Source organism: Lutjanus erythropterus, chromosome 7 (assembly GCF_056507025.1).
Source record: "Lutjanus erythropterus isolate fLutEry1 chromosome 7, fLutEry1.hap2, whole genome shotgun sequence".
NCBI lineage: Eukaryota > Metazoa > Chordata > Actinopteri > Lutjaniformes > Lutjanidae > Lutjanus > Lutjanus erythropterus.
Window position 1 is genome coordinate 39,462,599 of NC_139323.1, and position 22,145 is coordinate 39,484,743.

Consider the following 22,145-nt stretch of genomic DNA (forward strand, 5'->3'; position numbering starts at 1 on the left):
TCATGTGAATTTGTGGCAAAGCTTGGGAGATGTTGCAAGAAGTAAAATACGATTCAGGTGTGCTTTCCACTGGGATGAAGCTTTTAGAAAAGCCTGAACCTGAACGCTGAGTTCAGGAAACACATCAATAAGAAGCCAGACAGGATCTTTCAAGAAGTCATCAGAATTGAGCAAGTTAAAGTCGGTAAGTAAAAGGTCATGGTGGACAGACATTTTACAGATTATTACTCGCTGCCTGTTTCACAGCATCACTTCGTTTTGTGTTTAAATTGTGTTCTTCCTCTTAAAGGGACCGTTCATCCCAAAATCAAAAATACACATTTCCCCCCTGGCCTGTAGCGCGGTTAATCCATCTAGATTTTTTTGCTGTGAGATATTGGAAGTAGAGATGTTTGCCTTCTCTCCAACTACGTGGTTCCCGACTTCTGGTGCTCAAAGCATTAAAAAAAAAAACAGTAGTTCCGGTAGATTCTTAAGAAGTTCGGGGAGATTCTAGTTTAATTACACTGGAGAGAAGGCAGACATCTCTACGTCTGATATCTGCAAAACCCTGCAACATTTTGGGCTGAACTGTCAATGTTTTTGACATTTTCCTGAAATTAGGTTTCCATATTTTATCCTTTGTGATTTAAAACATGATAATTCGCATCAAAATATGGACACCCAGTTTCCGTCTCATCCACCCACCGTCTGTGCGTCTCAAATGGGTCGAGACATCGAAAACACCCACATTAACGTCCAGAAAACTGTAACTGCTGCAGAGTGGACAGGCTGGAAGCTAAAAATACGTGGCATGGAAACTCCTCTTCAATCAAACAATGAATTAGCACACACACACACAGAGTGAAGCCTCCTGGCAGGCAGTGTTAAGTGAATAAACAGGGGATAATTTTTGCTCCAGGGTGGAAGGATAATGGGGATATAGGGGAGGACGTTATTTTAACTAAAAACACAACCTTTGCTATTACAGGAGCCGTGCGGTGGGTGTAAAGATTCCATACACAAGGGAAGAAAGAAAAAGACTCACCCTCTGTCTCAGTCTATTCGCATCTCGAGGAAAAGACGAAGAGTGACACTCTGCTATCTACTGTACTGTTGAGCCAGTGACAGTTAGCTGGAAAATGTAGCATAAAGCAGAAAACTACTGGTGCTACACTTAATTGAACTGATTTAGGTATCCTTTTTGGGGCTGGAACTAATGATTATCTTCATTGATTAATCTGATGATTATTTTCTGGCTTAACTGATTTGTTGTTTCGTCTATAAAACATCAGAACATTGAAAAAAAAAATGTCGATCAGTGTTTCCTAAATCCCAATATGACATCCTCAAATTGTTCAAAGTCTAAATATGTTAAGGTTACTGTCACGGAAGAGTAAAGAAACAAGAAAATATTCACGTTTAAGAACTTGGAGTGGGTGAAGTTTGACAAAACTTCTCAAAACCGATTGATCGATTGCTAAAATAATTGCTGATTAATTGTAATAATAAGATAAGGAAGGTGTAACATGCAGATACCATCACCCCAGTTCCACTACAACTAACCAGTGAGAGCTGCCAGTGCAGCAAAAAGGACAAGAACCCTCACAGGTTTACCACCCACATGCACAGCCAATTGTGTTCGATGGGCTGCACCACCAAGCCAGAGTTACCGTCACCAGGAGTTGAACCATCAGTCTAGACTTGGTTTTAGGGTTAACATTAGGGTTATGACTGGCTTAAGGATAGGCTGTGGTTGGGGTGAGGCGCAAAGTGATTAATGTTTTGGTAAACCTTCAGGGAACTGAATGTAAGTCATGCAAGTAATGTCCCTGAGAGTATACAGCCCATGTTTGTGTGAATGTGTGTATTTACCTGCGCACAGCGTCTGTGGTTTTCACACCAAACCAGAACTTGGTCACTCTGGAAGAGACGGAGAGGATGAGGATTAAGAAAAACACAGAGAGAGAAATAAATCTTTCATAGACGCATCCTGTGTTTGACACATTCTGCCCACATTTGACCCTTCCATGTCAGACTGCTGCCTAACGTACCGGGAGACAGAAAGCAAAATATTGTTAATAAAAGGTCACAGACAAAATTACATAACCAGAGTAATGCGGCCAGACGCACCCTCAAACTTTCTCTTATTAACATAATTATCCTCAGGGTGAAAATGACTTAACACAACATGTTTGTGGTTGCTGAATCAGACAGAGACCATGTCGCTTTATGAGATGTATGTTTATGTGTGTGTGTGTGTGTGTGTGTGTGTGTGTGTGTGTGTGTGTGTGTGTGTGTGTGTGTGTACAGTTACTGCTAAGTGAGTCAAGACCACCAGTAAACATGACTGATACAGAGGGAGACGTCATCTCAGGACCACAGGGACAAAAATACAGATTAACCAAACCAGCCTCTAGTCCTTAAATCTCCTCAGCTGCCCAAATTTTGTCTTCAATTCAAATAAGACTCCTTAAAAGAAACTGCACACATCCATACTAGGGATTGAACGCACAAGGCCACTACGGTATTTTGCAGTTTAACCTGTGAAATATTTTATTTTACATTATGGCCACTAAGTTGTTATAATTACTATGATCAAAATCATAAAACACATTAAAACCATAACAAAAGACCTCTTCTTTGCAAATACCGGACAAATATTCTCACTACTTTGTCTGAAGTAAATTGAGCAAATTGAACCTAATGCTCTTTGTGCTGCATTTGGTGTTTCTCCCTTGTTATCTTCTCTCCACAAGCCCCAAAAGGATATTATAGCCTTTACAACCTTATTGGCCAGACAGCTAATATTGATCACCTGGAAATATAATATACTTCCCTCTCATACTTGCTGGATAAGGGATATCCTATATTTTATTAGACTGGAAAATATGCGACTCTCAGTTTATCCAATAAACTTAATGATACTTGGGGTCGCTTTTTCCCCCACAGTGAGTTACCTAGGATTTTTGTGCAACTACTTGGATTTGGGACATCATGCAATACTCTTGGCTGTACGCTTTTTTGGGTTTATGAATCTGGGGCAGATGTTAGTATGTTAGTTGTAGTTTGTTCATATGTGTGTGTGGTCGTGTCACCTGTGCTGTCTCTAATGTCCAAGACAGATTTCTCCTAATGGAGACAATAAAGGCTTATCTTATCTTAAGAACCAGAAAGGGTTCTCTTATAGGAACAAGCCCTTTTTTGGTTCCAGTTAGCACCTTTATTTCTAAGAGTGTAGGAGAGTCAGTCATTGTGGTAAAACTGCTGCTCTACCCTCTGAAATGCTTTGTCATCATTGGCACAATCATGATGCCATCCTCCAACATCAAAACAACTATTAGAACACTGGTGTGTGTGTGTGTGTGTGTGTCTCTAGGGAGTATATGAGCCTCTAGTGTGTGTGTGTGTGTGCATGGGATAAGCCCTCTTAACAACTCCTAAACCCTTTTCTGAGCATGCTGTATTTAGACTGAACCAATCTTGTCTCTTTACACACACACACACACACACACACACACACACACACACACACACACACACACACAGACACACACACACTTTTCAGGGCTTCGGTAGCCTTTGTGCTTCTCTTATAATGAGGGTAAAGGGGTTAGAGTTGGGGTAATAGTGCAGAGGTTAAGGGTTAGAGATTAGGGGTTAAGGGCTTTCACGGTACAGAAGGTGCTGAATCGACTTGTTCACTCTTAACATTCAAAACAGATGCATATTGACAACTTTGGTGAAATAGCTGCTAAAGAGGCTAAATTGGACTTTGAAGTATGAAGATGAAGACTTCTTTCCCTTATATGTCCTGCAGAGACGCTGCATGTAGCAGCTAGAAGAATTTGCCGTCACAAGAACAGACAAAGGTTTTTACTGAAGTGAGGGCAAGATTAAGGCCGTGACATACTTTTAAAGTCCAGGTACTGGTCAGACAGTACAGTTAAAAGCTCCTTTCAGGCTGTGAGACACGTCGGTGAGGACTGCCTTGCGCAATTTTTGTAAACTTCCAAAACTGACAAACCATCAGTCACGCCTGCTTTCTGCAGAGAGTGGCCATTGAGTATATGTGTGAAAACGGTCAGAGCTCCAAGTTCTCCGCAAATTTTGTTCGCCTCATTCCTCTCATACTCCACATCCACTGCTACAGCTGCTTACTATTGCCTCAGTTGTACAGCTGTTGGCAGCATGGGAGGACTGAGGTTGCTGGTTTTCAGAGAGGAGACACGAGGAGGGCAACCAAAACGAGGATCGAGTTCTGAACAAAGGCCACAACAAATTTGCTCAGTTGACAACAGGAATTCTGTCTATGAAATGATTGCTTAACATTATCTTAGGAGAGGTGCAAGTGCATTTCTTGCCCATGCTGGTATGCTTTCAAAGGTATGGTTTGAAGTATTTGAAGTAAGATTTTGTGAGAGGTACCAATCCAGATGTTGGTCGGCACACCAACATTGGAGAGGGTTACCAACACAGTACTGCTGTGGACAGGGTCAGCAACAAAAGGTATTCTAGCCACCTAAAAATAATCAGTATCACCTTAAGTCTATGCTATTTTTTAGAATATTTTCACTGCTTTACTGTGCAGTCAGACAGCCTTTTGCCAAATATTGCCCACTTTTACCTTGCAGAGCATGAGAGTTGCTGTCTATAATACACCAACTATGGATAGTCTGAACTATCCCTTTAAGAGTAAATTAGTATTGATGGCTCTACACCTTTGGCTTAACAGTAATCTGTGCTAAAGCTGGGGCTTCTGCTTAACCAGCCTCCTATAGAGATAAATGAGAGAGAGAGGAAGAGAGCAGCGGAGCATTAAAGTAATGATTAAATCTCTGATGAATAGATAAGTAACAAGTCTGTTGGGAAGGATGGATGGAAAGGGAAAGAGATGAGAGGAGAAACAGAGGAACGGGTGTCATGGTATCACTACAGAGACGGGAACACCTCCCTCCTCCGCGCACCTTTTCTGTCTTTCCTCCCATCTTCAAAGCGCATTCTGACAACGCAAAACCGACGCCGCCCAGGTGCTACTGATTGCATCGTAAATGACCATGTTGCCATGGATACGGGTCTTATAATAGCAGCGTAACTCACACAAACGGAGGAGGTTCATAACTCTCTCACACACTAAAACATTTCTGAGCGGCTCAGAGGCAGTCAGACTCTCCTTCCACTGACTCTGTTGACTGACACAGTTGTGAATGTTAAACAGAAACCTGAATCTCCATCCGCATTTTCACCATTTTCACGTAGTTTATCCAAACACAAACTTTTGCAGATACTCAAAAGCATACTGTAAAACATGTACTTCTTATTATGTCATGCTTTGTTGGACGTTCTAAAAAAACTGTCATCATATGATTTAAGGTTGTCATGTTTCCAACTAAATGTATTGTAAATAAACAATTTCAATCCACTATCATTATATGACGATTAGTCTTAGTCACGAGTTTGTTACTTGAGATAAGCAGCAGTTAATTGCGTAATTAAAAGAGTACCAGTCGGTGAAAAACAATGTAGAGACCATGATGGAAATATAACTTTTCTGTTTCATGTATTAATGTGAGGAAGGTTACATCAGATCTGTGTGCAGGGATCATGGATGTATTATAGAGCCATGGGAGCGATGAGGAGACTGCTGAGAGGAAATATCAGACGTGTGAGATAAATGTTCTCTATGTCAGAAACTATTCACAATAAAGTATTTCCATTTCCTGCTACGCACACTGACTCTTCAAGTGAGTGTTTTTTCCTCTCTGCATTTTCCAAAATACGCACAAAAATACATTGATAGAAACACTTTACTTTACTGCCTTTGTTGGGGCATCATGGTGCAAAACCAGCAGCTGTCGATCAGCGAAATAAAGCGAAGACATCAGCAGGAATGTGTGTGTGTGCACGTGCAGACAAACGAAACGGGGACCCACTGATAAAAACATCTCTGTGAGCTCCACAGCGCTCAGAGAGGTCAAACACTCTACGGGGTTGCATTAGTGCTGCAGGATCGGCACCCCGGAGAGCAGGGGTGAAGCAGAATCCACCCTCAGATACTCTTTCTGCATCCGTTTCAGTTTGTTCAGTGAATTCCTGCAGGGTGATGGAGTGATATAATTTACTGCTTTAACTACTTTGGCTCCCGTTACAGAATCTGTTACAGATTCTTTACCAGCATTTCTTTCTAAGGTTTCCAAATAAATGACCTGAGCTGGTTGGGTTCATGCTGGGGATCGATTTTTACAGTACATTTTTTTAGGGCAGATACCAATGCTGATTATTGGTAATCAGGGAGAGTGATAACCAATATTTGAAAGCTATAATGAACATTTTAGGGCTGTCCCCGACTAAGACTTTTTTTTCTGTCAAATCGGATGTGGCTGTTACTTGACAATTCAGACTTTTTTTTTTTTTACAGTGCGCCACACTAAATTTTTATCAGCCTACATGAGTATGTTCTACCAGTATGATTCATGTTTTAACACCTTTCGTCACCATCTGTGATCATCATCTGCCCTACATGCTACACAACACAATGAATTAAGGATTTATTTTGACCAAACCAGAGTTGGTGATTGTTGAAATGGTGGAAAGACAAACCAGGATGTTTTGGTGAACTTTATGTTGTTTCTGCTGAGTTTGAATGAAGCTGACGATGATGATGATTTACAAAGGTAGTCTGGCGAGTTTGACCAGAGCAATTTAGAGCGGTCTCTGATTGATCTCCATAATGTTGTCAGACACTTAGAGTAACAATCTGAGCTTGTCGGCAGCAAAACCAACCTGACCGCTCTGGTCAGGTGGCTGACGGTGCGTTCTCTGTTCTCTGTTTCTTCCTCCGCTTCCATCACAGTTAGTTTTGTGGTTTGTGATGACTTAGAGACTCAGTTTTACACCCTATCATGCTGGTGCATTGCAAATATGTTTATGATTTATGATTCATGATATATTTTTGTAAGCTTGTACCGAGGTTGTAATATAAATGCTCAACTGGAAGAGTCTGCAACTAATGATTCATGTCTTTGACTATCAGGGAGCAGCCCTGGAACATTTATGATGTGTTACTATAGATTAAAATACCCAGCAGTATAAAGTATCCTAATGAACAGGCAGATAGTGCTGTGGGATTTATTAAACGAGACTACAGAGTGTATGACAGCAGCCACAGCAGCACATTTTTCAATTAATTTCATCGGCAATTAGATTAAAAGAAGCAAATGATCAGTTGGCCCCTATTTAAGAGCCCTGTGATGTGTGAGAGAGTCTTATAGCTGCATTATATTCTTGTAAATTCATGTTGCTTTATGGAGAGAACAATGTCTCTGCCCCTTTGAAAAATATAGTCTCTGTGTGACTGCTGAACAGTGGAACAAAATGAAAAAAAGCACTGATTGAGTGAAAGTTTTGATGTCACACACAGTCATGGAATTAAGGAATTTATTATGACAGAATTCAGAAAAATTTATTAAAAATACATCATTAATATTTACATTAAGTTGGTTTTCTAATAGTCCAATATGAATGAATAAATACTGAGTTCTCTGTGACTCAGTGCATTAAAGTGAGGTCATTTTCCGAACTCATTAGGCTACACTTCTCGGGCTGAGTGATATGACACCAAATGGGTTTTAATCTTAATCATATCCACATTAATCATAATCAAATTCCCATCATATCACTACACTGACAATTTCCAGTATCCAGTATCCTAGGTATCCAGTCAAAAATATTATGATGTTTGATTTTAAGCAATATTAGTCGTTGCTGTCCTCCTCCTAGATTCTCAATCAAGTTGGGTTGAACATTTGTCCTCCAGCAGAAAGATGATTAATGACACCAACCACCCTCCCGTCTTTTGGAGGACAAAAAACAGATACAGAAGAGCAGGAGGAGGACAATAGACAGACACACACACACTTCACATTTCCTCTTCCTACTCTTAGTAGACAATCAGATTGAAAGCTTTCTGTAAATTATGTGTATTTTGATCAAGTACATGACAAGAAGCTCATGGGCATTATCTCAGACAGCAAAATAACATTAATAATTTAGTTGCTATGTGCAAAGTTTTTGCCACAAAACTTTGCACATAGCAAAAAAGCAAAAACAAATGTAATCAATTATCAATCAATACTGAGTGTTGCATGAATGGATTTTACACTTCCGACTGTAGATCTTGAACAGATGTAGGAAGTATGATTTTGGTTGTTTTTAGTCAGGTGAGGGAGTTTGGGAAAATACAAATGTGACTTTAATTGAATTGGTGTGTTTTGTGGTTGTGGTGGGTCTTTCTTAAGTTAGAATTAAGTTAAAATATGTGGGTAAGAATATAATTTATTTATAGTCAGATACATGGTGCACACTAGTTATTAATTGTCATTGAATCTATTGAACTTTGCATTGAAGAGCTTGTCTTGTCTGTGTGTGTGTGTGTTTGTAGTCTTTTTCTTGTGTATTTGGTCATGTTGTGTGTTATAATTTAAATTATAATGCACTGCCACAATGTAAAGCTTTTGTGGACCCACTCCAGGAGGAAAAGTTGCAGTGATGTAGGTAATGGGGATCCCATAATAAACTAAGCTAAACTTCCTCCTCCTGCTGCTCCTCGTCCATATTACCCTCCTTTGGTCACTCTGACGTTCTTTCTGTCTTTCATTTGTAACCTCCAGCTCTTCCTCTCGATCTCTCCACACATTGCTGCCAACTCCTGTAAAAATGACCGGCGAGGATTTGAAAATGATGGTGATGATATACTGTAGATGCTCCGCTCAGAGGACTGAGGACAGTTCAGAGGGCAGTTAAACAGCTCCAGATTTTCACCAAGGAGATATAAAGCTGCCCCCCCCCCGCTGGCCTCACATCTTCATCCCCTCTCTTAATCTCTTTCACGCTCTCTTTCTTTTTCTGTCTTCCTTGCCATAACACCCACCCCCCCCTTCTGTCACCATTCCTCATCCCTCCTTAATTCACACACATACACACGCGGATGTACACATACTCACACACATCCCAAGTCAATTTCATGGGACATATTTGCTGTCAGAGCCAATCAAGGCAGTTTAGACGAGCCTGTGTGCCGTATGGCTATTAAACGGTGGTCAAAGTGGGGTTTCGTGGGGTCTCAGAGTGTGTGTGTGTGCGTCTGTCTGCGGCAAAACAGCTGCACATGTTGAAAAATTCGGAGAAAGAAAGGGAGGACTGGAAGAAGGTGGCTGGAAGGAGAGAAAAGAAGTTGGATGCGGGAGGCTGAGAGGAAATGGGAGGCAGGGAGGAGGTTGAAAAGAGCACAGAGAGACAGACAAAAGAAGGTAAAAGATGGAAATAAATATTAGTTAATAGGAACAGGGAGGAGACTGGCAAGGAGTGGTGGATACCAGTTGTGAAACAGGAGGCAATAAATTTTGATGACTGCTGTTCTTCTGGTTGGAATTTAGTCTTGAGTTATTTTATTAATGGGAAGCCAACGTTTAATGGTGTATTTTTATCCACAGTGGAAGGACATTTTAAAATTTGGATGAAGTTGTACAGTATGTGATTTTTTTTTTATCTTAAAAGGGACAGTTCACCTCTACATGACGAATACATATTTTTTATCTAGATTGTTTTGGTGCGAGTTGCTGAGTTTTGGAGATATCAGCCATAGAGACGTCTGCCTTCTCTCAAACATAATGGAACTAGATGGCACTCAGCTTGTGATGCTCAAAGCGCCAAAAAATACATTTGGAAAAACTTAATAGCTATGTGTCTTTCCAGAAATCATGACCCGGATACTCAGAATAATACACAGCAGACCTATTCAACCAGTGGCCTGCTAGCTGCACAGGCCTCCAAATCATGCTGGTATATTTGTGTTATGATAAATAAAAATAAGGCATAAACTGCTCTGTGCTGCAGAAATTTCAGAGCCCAATTATAGTGACCAAATTTATCACAGTGATCCGTATATAAATGTGCTTAAAATGTTTAAAAAGTACTGATACACACACTGAAATCATTTTACCAAGTTTCATATTTAAATGCATCTCAGCTGTTCGAAATGGCATCACGTCGTTTGCAATGACAGTGTTTGGCAAATAACAGAACAGTCTGGTAAGTCACTTTACTGTAATGCAGCCTTTTAAACCAGGAAAAAATTACCAATTTAGCCATATCACAATATCAAAGATGATATCTAGTCTCACATCACAATATTGATATTCTAATATAGTTTTATTTCCCAGCCCAACTAGCAACAAACTTCAGAAGGTCTCTCTCGAAGCTAGAGATGTAAAGTTGATTGTGAAAATTAAGAAAAAAACTGGTGTTTATTGTGCTACTGGTGCAATGATGTGATGGAAGAATACAACATGAACATACAACATTGGAGGAATATATTTATCAACATTATACTGTCTGAGTTATTTGTAGCCATTAATTGATAAAGTATTCTGTGTGGCCGACTAACCTCCAGTGATTTTCCCGATCCACACACCTTGTTGTCAGCAGTTTCATGTAGGAACTATTTTCTTTCTAACTTTCTTTCGTGACAGTGCAGGATGTAAACATTAATGGTGTCCTACTCTCATCGATGAGTAAATGCGCGCTTCCTTCTGCACAAAGGCAGACAGATGATATCTCCAAAATTCTGCAACTCAGACCAAAATTATCTAGATCAGGTGTCAGGCACATTTACTATCAAAAGAGCCATTTTTGGCTGACAGAGAAACAACATCTGCCAGGAGCTGCAACTATTAGATTCTCTATTTTCCTCTGAGATGTTTCCTTTTATTGAATTTGGTGTCCATAGATAGCCTAAAGACATAAAGGACTAGCCTATGGTAAAGATCAGAAGAAAAAGCATGGGCAATAGGTGCACATTTTAGTAGATTAAATATTAAAACTTTTTTTTTCATTCTTTTTAGACAACACATTTTTACAGTTGGAGAATGTAAGAATGACTTTAGGCCTACAAAAGTGAAAATGAAAATGTTAAAAATGTAAAAGACAGGGAGCCACTGGAAAGAAGCAAAGAGCAGCACGTGGCTCCAGGGCCACAGGTTGCAAACCCCTGATCAAGATGGATAAATAGCACTACAGATAAGAAGAAAAAAAATGTATTTTTGATTTAGGGGTGAACTGTCCCTTTAAAATCCCTGCGAATGTCCAAAGATTTTTTGTGCATTTAATGGTTCATGCACCAAAAATCCTCACGGAATTGCTCACGTAACACCTTGCATGAAAAATATCAAGAGAATTTCACTTCAACCCAGCTTATGATATATGACTTAAATGTGCAAAAATCCCATTTCATTTTAATGATGGATTTCCACACGGCTGGATTTCATACCAACAGTAAAAACACCCAGGGTCTTAAACTTTTTTTCTGTCCTGGGATCCACAAGAGAGATTTGTCTGAGCCTGAGACACGAGAGACCCGTCAGACACAGAACTGACCCACGGAGTGAGAAACACTTGCACTAAAGGACTTCCACATGGCTCTGATGACTGCTGAGTCCACAGTAATCACTGCTGATGAATAACAACCTGATAGTACTGGATGCAACAGCAGGAAAGAAGCAGGAACACAAACACACACACACACATACACAGGAACATGTGCACGTCAACGTGCACGCGCACAGCTGCACACACCCTTCAGTGTTTGAAAGAGAGAGAGATATAAATCACACTTCTGCCAGATGCAGTGATAAAAAGCGAGTGTGTGTGAGAGGGAGACCGAGTGGGAGAGAGTGTGTGTCTACATATTGTGTGTGTGTGTGTGTGTGTGTGTGTGTGTGTGTGTGTGTGTGTGTGTGTGTGTGTGTGTTGTGGTCAGTGTTTGCGGTGAGGCGCAGTAGAAAGTCTATTTAACACGAGGCATTAACTCTGCTAATCATACCCAGATGACCAGAAGCAAATGCAGCTACGGTGTGTGTGTGTGTGTGTGTGTGTGTGTACACGTTGATTGTGTGTGCGGTGAGTGTATCATGACTAACTTCCACTCAACAGAATATAAAGTTCTTCCAAAAAAGCCCATGTTGAGGTCTGAACTTTCCCAACAGAAGTCCCTAATTAGTGTACGTGTGCGCCCGTGTGTGTGTGTGTGTGTGTACGTGTGTTCCTGTGCACGTGTGTCAACGTTAGTGTTTGTGGTGCCCCACATCCTGTAAACAACAAGCGTCACAACAAAGTGGTTGTTATACGGTCCTGAACCTTGCCTCATCCGACTATTACGTCGGCATCTGTCTTTCTGTTCTGGTTCAGTTCAGACTGCAGCAACAATGAAACTTTATTGGTAATGAAAACGTCTAAATTGGGGGCTTAGCTTACGATTGGTCACATGATTTCATTTAACATTAAATTCCTTGAGCATCTATTTCACCTGTTTGCAGATAAAGCAGATCACTTTACTGCTCCCACAAAAATGAGGACGTAAAACTTATTCCATTTTTCCTGAAACCTCAGTTTCTCTTCATTGAAAAGCGATTTTTGGGGGTGAATTTTTTTATCTCGCTTCCACATTAAGTTGCTGAGTGGCCACTGAATTACAGAACTAGCATTGATGATAGAACGTAATTCCTGCCACTAATGCCCTGCAACCAGGAGCTTTCTACAAGCTGCCATGCCCCCGGATGATTTAAATATAATGCATGTATTTCATGTCACGTTCAGGAACCACACAAAATGTTTCTGAGGGCTGCCATTGGCCTGCTGGCCACACTTTGAGAACCCCTCCTCCAAATGATCAACAAATTACAGTAAAAAAAAAAATGGGACACTTGGTTTGAATGGACGTATCTATTTTCATACATAAAGATACAAAATACATAAAGAAGGCATAAAGATGATGACAAGATTGATACCACTCACCAATCTTAATGCCAGCCAAGAGCCAGTCGGCTCATTTCCAGTGTTTGTGCTAAGCTAAGACAGCAGGCTTCATATTCAGGGTGCAGAGAGGATGAATGGATTTAATTGCTCAAGTATCAGATATAATATGCTGTCATGGTTTTGATTTGGTAAAAGAGTCTTTCTATCTGCCTCTTTCTGTAGTGGAAGAACAAAGCCATGTCGCTCAATGCTTTGCTATTCCAGTTGTGATTTACTGTCTGGGAATTTCTTGACCTGGTTTATTTGCTTTCTTGCAGAGAGTTAGATGAGAAGATCAATATCGCTCACATATCTGTGTCCTGAATATGACAGCCAGTGGCTGGCTAACTTAGCCTCACACAAAGAATGTAAACGGAGGAAACCCTGGTGACTAGTCCCAGTGAAGAAACAGACAGACTCATAATTCCCTGTAAAACTTAGGTGTTTTGGATCTTTGTTTTTTGTATGAATTTTTAAAAATTAGATATAACAAAAACTTGTTTCCAGTGTGCTAAGCTTGCTCGCTCCTGGTGAAAGGGAGGAGGGCAGGGATGCAAGTGTCACTTTTTGAGGTTTTTTTGTTTGTTTCTGAGAAAACAGATCAGTTTTGGGGTTGTGAGCTTCAGTCTTTCAACCGTAACTCTGATAAATCTGATGAGATAGGGCTGACTTTCAGCTGTGGACCATCCATCCTCCGTATACCTCCATCCCTGCTCTCCCCTCGCCTTATTTCTTTAGGGTGCAGAGAACAAGAATGGATTTAATTGCTCAAGCATCAGATATAATTTTCCATCACAGTTTTGATGTGGTAAAAGAGTCTTTCTCTCTGTCTCTATTTCCATAGTTAAAAGAACAAAGCCATGCCGCTCAGTGCCGTGCCATTCCAGCTGTGATTTGTCTTGGAATTTCTTGTCAGGGCTTATTCACTTTCTTGCCGAGAGCTAGATGAAAAGTTGATACTGCTCACATATCTGTGTGATAATATGATACGGCCAGCAGCCGGCTAACTTAGCTTAGCATGAAAACTGTAAACAGGTAGAAAACAGTAACCCCACACCCAGAGGAGATTCCAGGAAGTTACCAGTCCCAACCAAGAAACATGACTCCCTGTAAATGTGTGATTAGCCTTTTTTATTCTTTCATTTTCATGCAAATTAAACAAAAAGATCCATGTCAATTATTGAGGTTCTGGTAGGTTAACTGTTTCCCCTTGTTTCAAGTGTTTATGCTAAGCGAAATAGCAGTCATAGCCTCATTTTCAGTGTGCAGAAAACAAGAATGGATTTAAATGCTCAAGTATCAGATATATATATAATATGCCATCACAAAAATCTTTTTATCTGTCTGTCTTTCTGTAGCTGAAAGAACAAAGCCATGCCGCTCAATGCTTGGTCATTCCAGCTGTGATTTACTGCCTTGGAATTTCTCGTCCTGGTTTCAGGTGAGCGTCACTCCTACGCTGCCACAGTTTTATCACCATCTATCCCTGGTTCTACTGATCAAATGACATGGCAGTGACAAAGCCGCAGAAAGAGGTAGAGGCTTTATCTCTGGAGTGGATCAAACAAGCCTTTGTCCCGCTGCCGGTCTCTCTGCTTACCTGTCTGCCTGCACGTCAGTCCACTTTTTAGCTAGTATATCAGTTTTTCAGATTGTCTGTCTTCATGTATGTTTGTCACACCTGTCTCTGTGCACGTCTACCTGCCTGCTCGGCCAGTCCTTCCATCTCCCCCGCCTGTCTTCGAGCTCGACCGCGTCCGTCTACCTGCCTTTATCTCCCCGTCTGTCTCTGTGGAACCTGACCGTTGTCTCTGGTCTTTTTCAGAGCGTGACTGGTTGGCTGACTGACCTTTGGGCTGATTAGACTTACCTACCGCAGAGCAGCTGGGAAACACACACACACAGATAGATGCGCACACACACACACACACACACACACACACACACACACACACATAAACATGAATGCACAGGCAGCTCATTCAGCCTCACACTGGCCCTCAGCCCTGGCTCGAACCGCGAACCATCCGCTCATCAGCACCACAGACCTGTGAGTGTTTAAGACACGCCGTCTAATCTGATCTACTACGTATGTGCAGAAAGATCCAACTCTGCAGGAAAGTTTTTTCCTTATTTTTAGGAGTTTACATCAAGGAGGAATTTGGGAATATGACAACATACCAGCATATATGTGCACACACAAAGGGCTATAATTACACTATTACACCATACAAGGGAAAGTAGTGGAAAACCCAGAGGAGCAGCAGAAAGAGAGGTGTAAATAGAAAACTGGTGACTCACATTCTAGTGGCTACACACTAGCCACACACACACTGAGAGAGACAGAGCCAAAAACACAGGGTTCACCCACATGAAGCCAGAGGAAGCAGTGTGTGTGTGTGTGTGTGTGTGTGTGTGTGTTTGTGTGTGTGTGTGTGTGTCTGAGTGTGGTGACAGAGTAGGATGAGTAAAGCTCTATGTGCCCTTGCTGATGTTATAGTTACTGGAGATGTTATCAAAAGGGTTTTTTTGTTTTAAACATTATGTTCTGTAAATGAATGAATGCTCTAACTAACACGCAGTCTCTCCCACCCATTAATCACGCTGCGTTTTGCTGCTCTGTCCTATAATAGGTTTCAGGGAGTGATGCTGTTCCCCAGGATGTGGCTGAGAGGAAACTTGTTTCCTTGTTTGCTCAAAGTTTACAGGCTCTTTTTAATTTGGTAAAACACACAAAGTTTTCAGTGCGCCTTTATATCCTGAAATGTTTTTCTGAGTCACACGTCAACACCTACCTTTTCTGTTTGTCACTGTCATGCTAATCAATAATGACACAGTCGAGTTCTTTTTCTTATACATATTTCAATTATAGCTACAACTAACGATTATTGGTATTAATGTGGCAATTAATTTCTTAATTCATGGCCTTGTATATAAGATGTTAGAAAGTCATCCTTCTCACAGATTTCTAGAGCAAAAGAAGATGAAGGGACTAGCAGGTCAACAGTATATGCTATGTAGAAGTTACTTTAAATTAGGCTCCTAAAATGTTGAAAGTTTGGAAGGAATAATGGCTTAAAGCCTTTTTAAGGCCATGGACCCCTTAGCTGATAGACAGACAGAGCAGAGACATCATACTACATATTGCAGTGAATATTTTCAGGTGCTCTCTTGTTTGCGCTCACCTGTAGCTGCCGTGTTGGAGCATGGCTAACGTCAGGTGCATTAACTGCAGCGTCTGCACTTTTACTGCTGGAAGGTATGTCAGAGTCTCTTCCTCATGAAGTTACAAAATTGATTCAAAATCTACTGTGGCTCACAACTCTGTCTGCATGATTGGGATAATGACACAGTTAACTGGCCAATGTGTTTCAAGAATACGCAGTAATTCTAAGACTCTCTCACTGTGCATTCAAGTACGCATGACTTCTGCCTCACGTATCCTGTGTCCATTTGGAGCATCAGTTGTCCTCAGAAATTAACGCTACACTTCAGCAGGATGCAATACACACATGACCGATGGGGGCAGTGTCAGAGCAGAATGCAGTGATAGGGTCAGGGGTCAGGAGGTACATCACCAGCAACAACGGCGAAAAGTTTTGAGGACAAGCTCGTTGAACAAGTTAAGGTTTGAAAGTTGACATCAAAACATGTCGAAATAATTGGAAACGGGTTTGAGAACGCTGTGTTCCTGCACAGCGGAAGATGATGGAAAGACAGAACTCCTTTTCTTCTTGGTCTGAGTTCTCTGTTGCGCCCTCTAGTGGTGTTTTGCAGTTACACGCGTAGACAAGCGGCCATGTTGTGAACAGGTTGCTTCACTACACAGCCGGTTGTCTAAGCGAATGCATGGTAAAAACAGCAAGTATACCTCTGGCCTTAGGGGTCACAGAATTGGTCAAACACAGGCGTTATCAATGGCACTAATTAAGGTCCAGTTCCATTTAGTGTAGCAGAGGCTTTCCAGTGAGCCACCATGCACATTAGCAGCACCCTGACTCTGTTTGACCTGAATGGACCAGAACCTTAAATAGTATCATTGGTAACACCTGTGTTTATGTGTTTACTCCACTATTTCATGTCAAAATGGCCACTGTGAAAAAGCTCTATTATCTTAAGAGGTGATAAAAATGCTCAGAAGAAAATCTAGATTAAGACACCAAGACTTTGGGGAAGTACTGCATCGAAAAAGTCATTCTCACTTTAAAACTGAACCCAGTACAGCCACTGAAAGACAGTTATGTCGACCAAAGACGTGGGCGTCCTGTTTTTTCTACCTTATTTATTCAGGGAGTTTCACAGAGAGACGTTTTCTCTTTTTTTTCAGTATTGCCCTGATCAAATTCACATAGTTCCATATTCCCAGCTGGAAGCTGCCCAGTACAACCACAGCCTGATCTGTGCCGGCCACTGAGCAGCTCCAGTTGAGGTAAAGTGCCTTGATCAGGGGCACCTGAGGGATGATAGTGCAGGAGGGGCAAGTGATGATTTATACTCTCGGTCTGTGGGATTGAACTGACAACCTTCTGGCCACAAGCTTGCTTCTCAAACCACTGTCCCCAGGCAGAGTTTAAGAGGGTAAAAAAAAAAAATCTTCCATTTCTCTTCAGATCTGATTGACTGAGTGAGTTACTTCAATTTGTTTGCAAAGAAAACCAGCATGTTTAATGAACAAACTTCTGTCTTCTTACTGCAAAAAACTACTCTGCTCTGTTTTAAGATGTGGACACGGTCTTAAAAACTTCCTGAAACAAATCCAATTTAAATAGTGGAAGTGGAATTGTCTGAATGAAAATAAATATTTTATAAACTTCACTTGATCTCAGGGGTAATGTGACACTAAATTTGAGACGTACAATTTGTTCTACATTGCACCAAATATAGTGAAATGACTGAATGTTTTTTTTTCTTATTAAGTTTTAAAAAAAATGTTTTGTTTTAAGAAATTGGGAAACGGAGTCAGAAAATCCTGGAAATCTAAACACACCAAGGATGTGTCAACTAATGCCAAGACTATGACAGAACAAACCACAAAAGAAATCAAAGAGTTTTATCTCTAAGGAACGCAACATTAACATTTTGTTCACTTTTAATAATGAACCCTAAGTAGAAAATGAACGCCTGGCCGTCTGTTTGCTACCTCCCAGTCAGTCGGTCTCATTTCCATCGCTGCTGTTTGATGCTCAACATCTGACTACTGCACTCCACTTCATAAAGTTTAAACCAAATGCTCCCTTTCTCACACCTCCAGTCCAGAAACCCCCAGAACACACACACACGCACACACACACACACACACTGCTAGAGAGTCATCCAGGGGCCACCCTCATTACCCAATGCACAGGTGCCGGGAGTCTATTCTAGATGGACGAGGACCAGACCAAACCTTTCGTTTTATACATGAACATATGCAAACCCACACACACACACACACAGACACACACATGCACACACTTTGTTCTACACACCTCAGAGCCACTGGGGCTAAACTCTGTGGTTAATGACTTTCCCACCCACTACACAGCATGCACATGTTGAAGCCGTTAACGATAAGTGGCTTTTCGAACTTGGTAACGTCCTAATGTCCCCGTTAATCTCGCATTCCTCACTACAAAGGCCGCAGAACATGGGCCAGCGATTTCACTGAGATGAGTAATTTTGTCAACCATTACAAACCAGTGACTTAACTTTATGCAGTTCTTTACCTTTGGCCCTCTGAGCACTCAGACAGGGCAACTTCAATCTGGAAACTTCCTGATGTTGGAAACAACTCACCATTTCAGGCAAGATCACACGGTTTCCTTTGATTAATTATTTAGGCAGGAAAAGTGCTTTCCTTCTCTTGTCCATAACAGCAGATCTTAGCTAATCTACAATCACTGCACAACATGGCACGAGTGGCCATTGTTTCTCTTGGGCCTTGGGAAATATTGATCATACATCATACATTGAACATTTTTCATCATTTTCTGATATTTTATGAACAAAACATCTAATCGATTAATCAAGTAAATGACTGGCAGATTAGTTGATAATGAAGATAATCACTAGATGCATCCTTACTGACATACATTGTTGAGAGCAAAACGTTGAGATCATTATGTCTGTCATTTTTAGGCTTCTATCCATCTGTTTATTTACCAATTTGACAATTGACCACATCTAATTGATTCCAGATACTCACAACTTTCTTTAACCTGAGCAATATATTGATATTATATCGGTATTGTGATATGAGACTAGTTGTCTCTTCCTGGCTTTAAAGGTTGCATTACAGTAAAGTAATGTAATTCTCTCTTCTATTATTTACCTTTACCCACATTTATAAAAGATCTCAGTGTCAATATTTTGTTAAAGCACCAATAGTCATATATACAATACTGTAACAATATAACAACAAGAAATAAACAAGTCATTAATGCAATGAAATTCTTAGGTTGCTATATCTTGCTTCCTGATACCATCAATTATTCTATTCACAAAATATAGATTTCAAAGCATTTGATCCATAATAAAGCCTGACTGATATTATCAGTCCGATATCGACCTATCACATATCAGTATTGGCATATATGTGGTCCAATATGTGCCTATATGAAAACTTTTCTTAACGGAACATAATGCATGCTGATTTATTTATAAGCTATATATTTAACTTTTAAGTATATTTTATATTTTTCCTAAATTTGGGGTTAATGCATACAGATATTTTACCTCTATTTTTGTTGTTTTAAAATGTATAGTTATTTATGAATATTAAAATTATCAGTGAAAGTTTACAGTTTAGGTGCCCTGATATCATTTTGGACAGTAACATTTTTGTTAAACTGTAACATATTCTGCCTCCATTAATCTACATATCTTGTCACAAGTGTTAAGCACTTTTGAGGGATCATTGCAATGTGTGTTCATGTAGATTTCCTATATTCTATATATTCATTCTGTATAAAGAATATTGGTTGATATATCAATATCAGAACTTTTTTACTGCCTTATATCAGTTATTGGCATTGGCCCCAAAAATCCAGGATCAGTCAAAATTATCTCAATATCTGATTTTGTTCATATTGACCACTCCTACCCTATCCCCACTTCTGTTGATTTAACATAACATTACTATGAACATTAAAGCAAATATTAGTTATAATAATAAAATAGCATCAAGCAAAATATGGGCTTTGTAAAGTGCTTATAAGGTACCATGAACACAATGACTGATCACACTGAACTATATGGATCCTGACTGATAAAGTTGTACAGTTTCAAAAACACAGGTAGCCTGCTGAAGTGCAGAAAATATCAGTAATGCATCTTTAAAGCAAGAGTTTATAGATAAAGTCCACAACTGTCCTTATATTTACTTCATACATTTTACTCGTCATTGAAAGTCACATATGTGTTTCTAGCATCAAAATCCTCAGTCCTGGCTGCCTGTCTTTGTATTTTATGACTTCTGATTTATTTTGTGTACACTGGTGTTCATGTCTACCGCAGGTCACACTTGACCTCAGGGTCGGTAATCACTCTTAAATATGGGACTATAAAGTGGTCGTCTGTACCTGGAGGTGTCTGAAGGCAGCGGTCAGTTGAGTCATGTGCAGAGTGAGGCACCTGGACGTGCATCTGGCGCTGTTGATCTTCTCCTGAACATCCTCCTGCTCCGGTGAACTCCTGCGGGCGAGACTCACCGCCAACACCGCGCACAGGAGCACCACACCGGCCCGACACGCTGACATTACACCGGGAGGCAATAACGCGGAAGCGACGACAAATTCACACTGAGAAAACTAAACGGCTCGTCTCCCTCGTGTCCGGCTCGTCAGCGTCCTGCTCTCGCGACCCTTTAAGTTGAGAATGAAAACATCCGCGCGCTGCTCCTGTCTGCGCGCGAGCACGGAGCGGAGGAGCTCTACCCGCCTCGCGGACACTCCCACCACCGGTACAAGTGATGCCACGCGGGGATCCCTCTGCCCTGTCATCATCACCTGTTTATTCCCATCATTATTTCCTTCAATTAGTCCACCCATTACCATCAGCAACATCATCATTATTAAAACTATCAGTCATTAGCTGTGCACGTGCAGCTGTCATCAGTATTATTACCAACCTGCAGGTTTACAGATAACATGTAACGGGATTACGTAATTAGGATACAAAAAATAGGCTAGTTGTAATACAGTTACAAAAGAAAATACGTAATCAGATTACAGACACGTTTCATACTATTATTAAAATGCTATAATATGTTTTAAAATAAAGAATGATATAGACGAGTACAAATGCATCAAAAGTATCTTATTATAAAATGCAAATATTCGCTCATCAAATCTATTTAAAACTAAAAGCAAACTACTGGTATGAGTAATGTATTTACCGTAATTAAAATGGAAGTAATTTTTTAATTTGAAAATACCAAATACATTCAATACATATATGATATTTTAGGCAAACTAGCCTCAGTAAGGGTCTGTCGTTTAACCTCCTACCCTGAAAATATGAGCTTTGCTGTATCTTAGATTTGACGTGTCTAATCAGGGTATCTTAGATGTGGGAGGCTGTGAAAAGGGATGAATGCCAGGTAGTTTCTGTGAACAGTAAATTTCAAATAGTAGATGCCTTTTTCAAGAGTGATAAATATAAAGACCTCCAATATTACAGGCAAAATAGTCCATCAGAGGTCAACTGTAAAGAGATCCTGCTGTCACAGCATCTTTCTTATCTAATCAAAACAGCACAGAAACCCTCTGGTTACACTACTAGCTAGTATGTTGTCTTCTGTGATCACTAGCTTCACAGACCATCCACAGATGTTTCTACTCAGGTCAACTGTTCATGTTGGTGACACAGATCAACGAATACCATTAGTGATACAGACCAACCACAAACATTAGCTTAACAGACAAACCACTGCACTAGCTACACAGACCATCCGTGAACATTAGGTACTCAGACCAACTGCTAACGCTGGCAACACAGACCAACCGCATGCTAATGCTAGTTACACAGACCAACCGTGAGTGCTAACTAAACAGACAGACTGCTAACTTTTAGCTACACAGACCATCAATAGGTCAATAGGTCAGGTCCCCATCAATATTTACAACATGTGCATTTTGGCCCCTCAGTGGAAATTCTGTCTGATTCTCAAAATTTCTTATGGGAGGATCCATGCTTAAAATGTGTACTCCCCCAATGTTGAAACGAAAACTATACCCTTGCTGCATTTCATAGCATGGTCATCACCACCATCATTTTTGGCTCCTTCACCATCATCATCACCTCAAACAAGACGTCATCATCAAACGTCTTTGTTCACT

General features: G+C 40.5%; 1 protein-coding gene across 1 annotated transcript in view; it reads right to left on the minus strand.

Moving 5' to 3' along the window:
- anos1b (anosmin 1b) overlaps positions 1 to 20,710 on the minus strand; it is a 59,693-nt gene extending 38,983 nt beyond the window's left edge. Inside the window, exons 1-2 of the mRNA XM_084723733.1 lie at positions 20,388 to 20,710; positions 1,855 to 1,902 (exon numbers count right to left, since the gene is read on the minus strand). Coding sequence (XP_084579859.1) covers positions 1,855 to 1,902; positions 20,388 to 20,564 — 225 coding nt within the window. The 5' untranslated portion in view covers positions 20,565 to 20,710. The remainder of the gene's footprint in view (positions 1 to 1,854; positions 1,903 to 20,387) is intronic.
- Between the last annotated feature and the right edge of the window lie 1,435 nt (positions 20,711 to 22,145).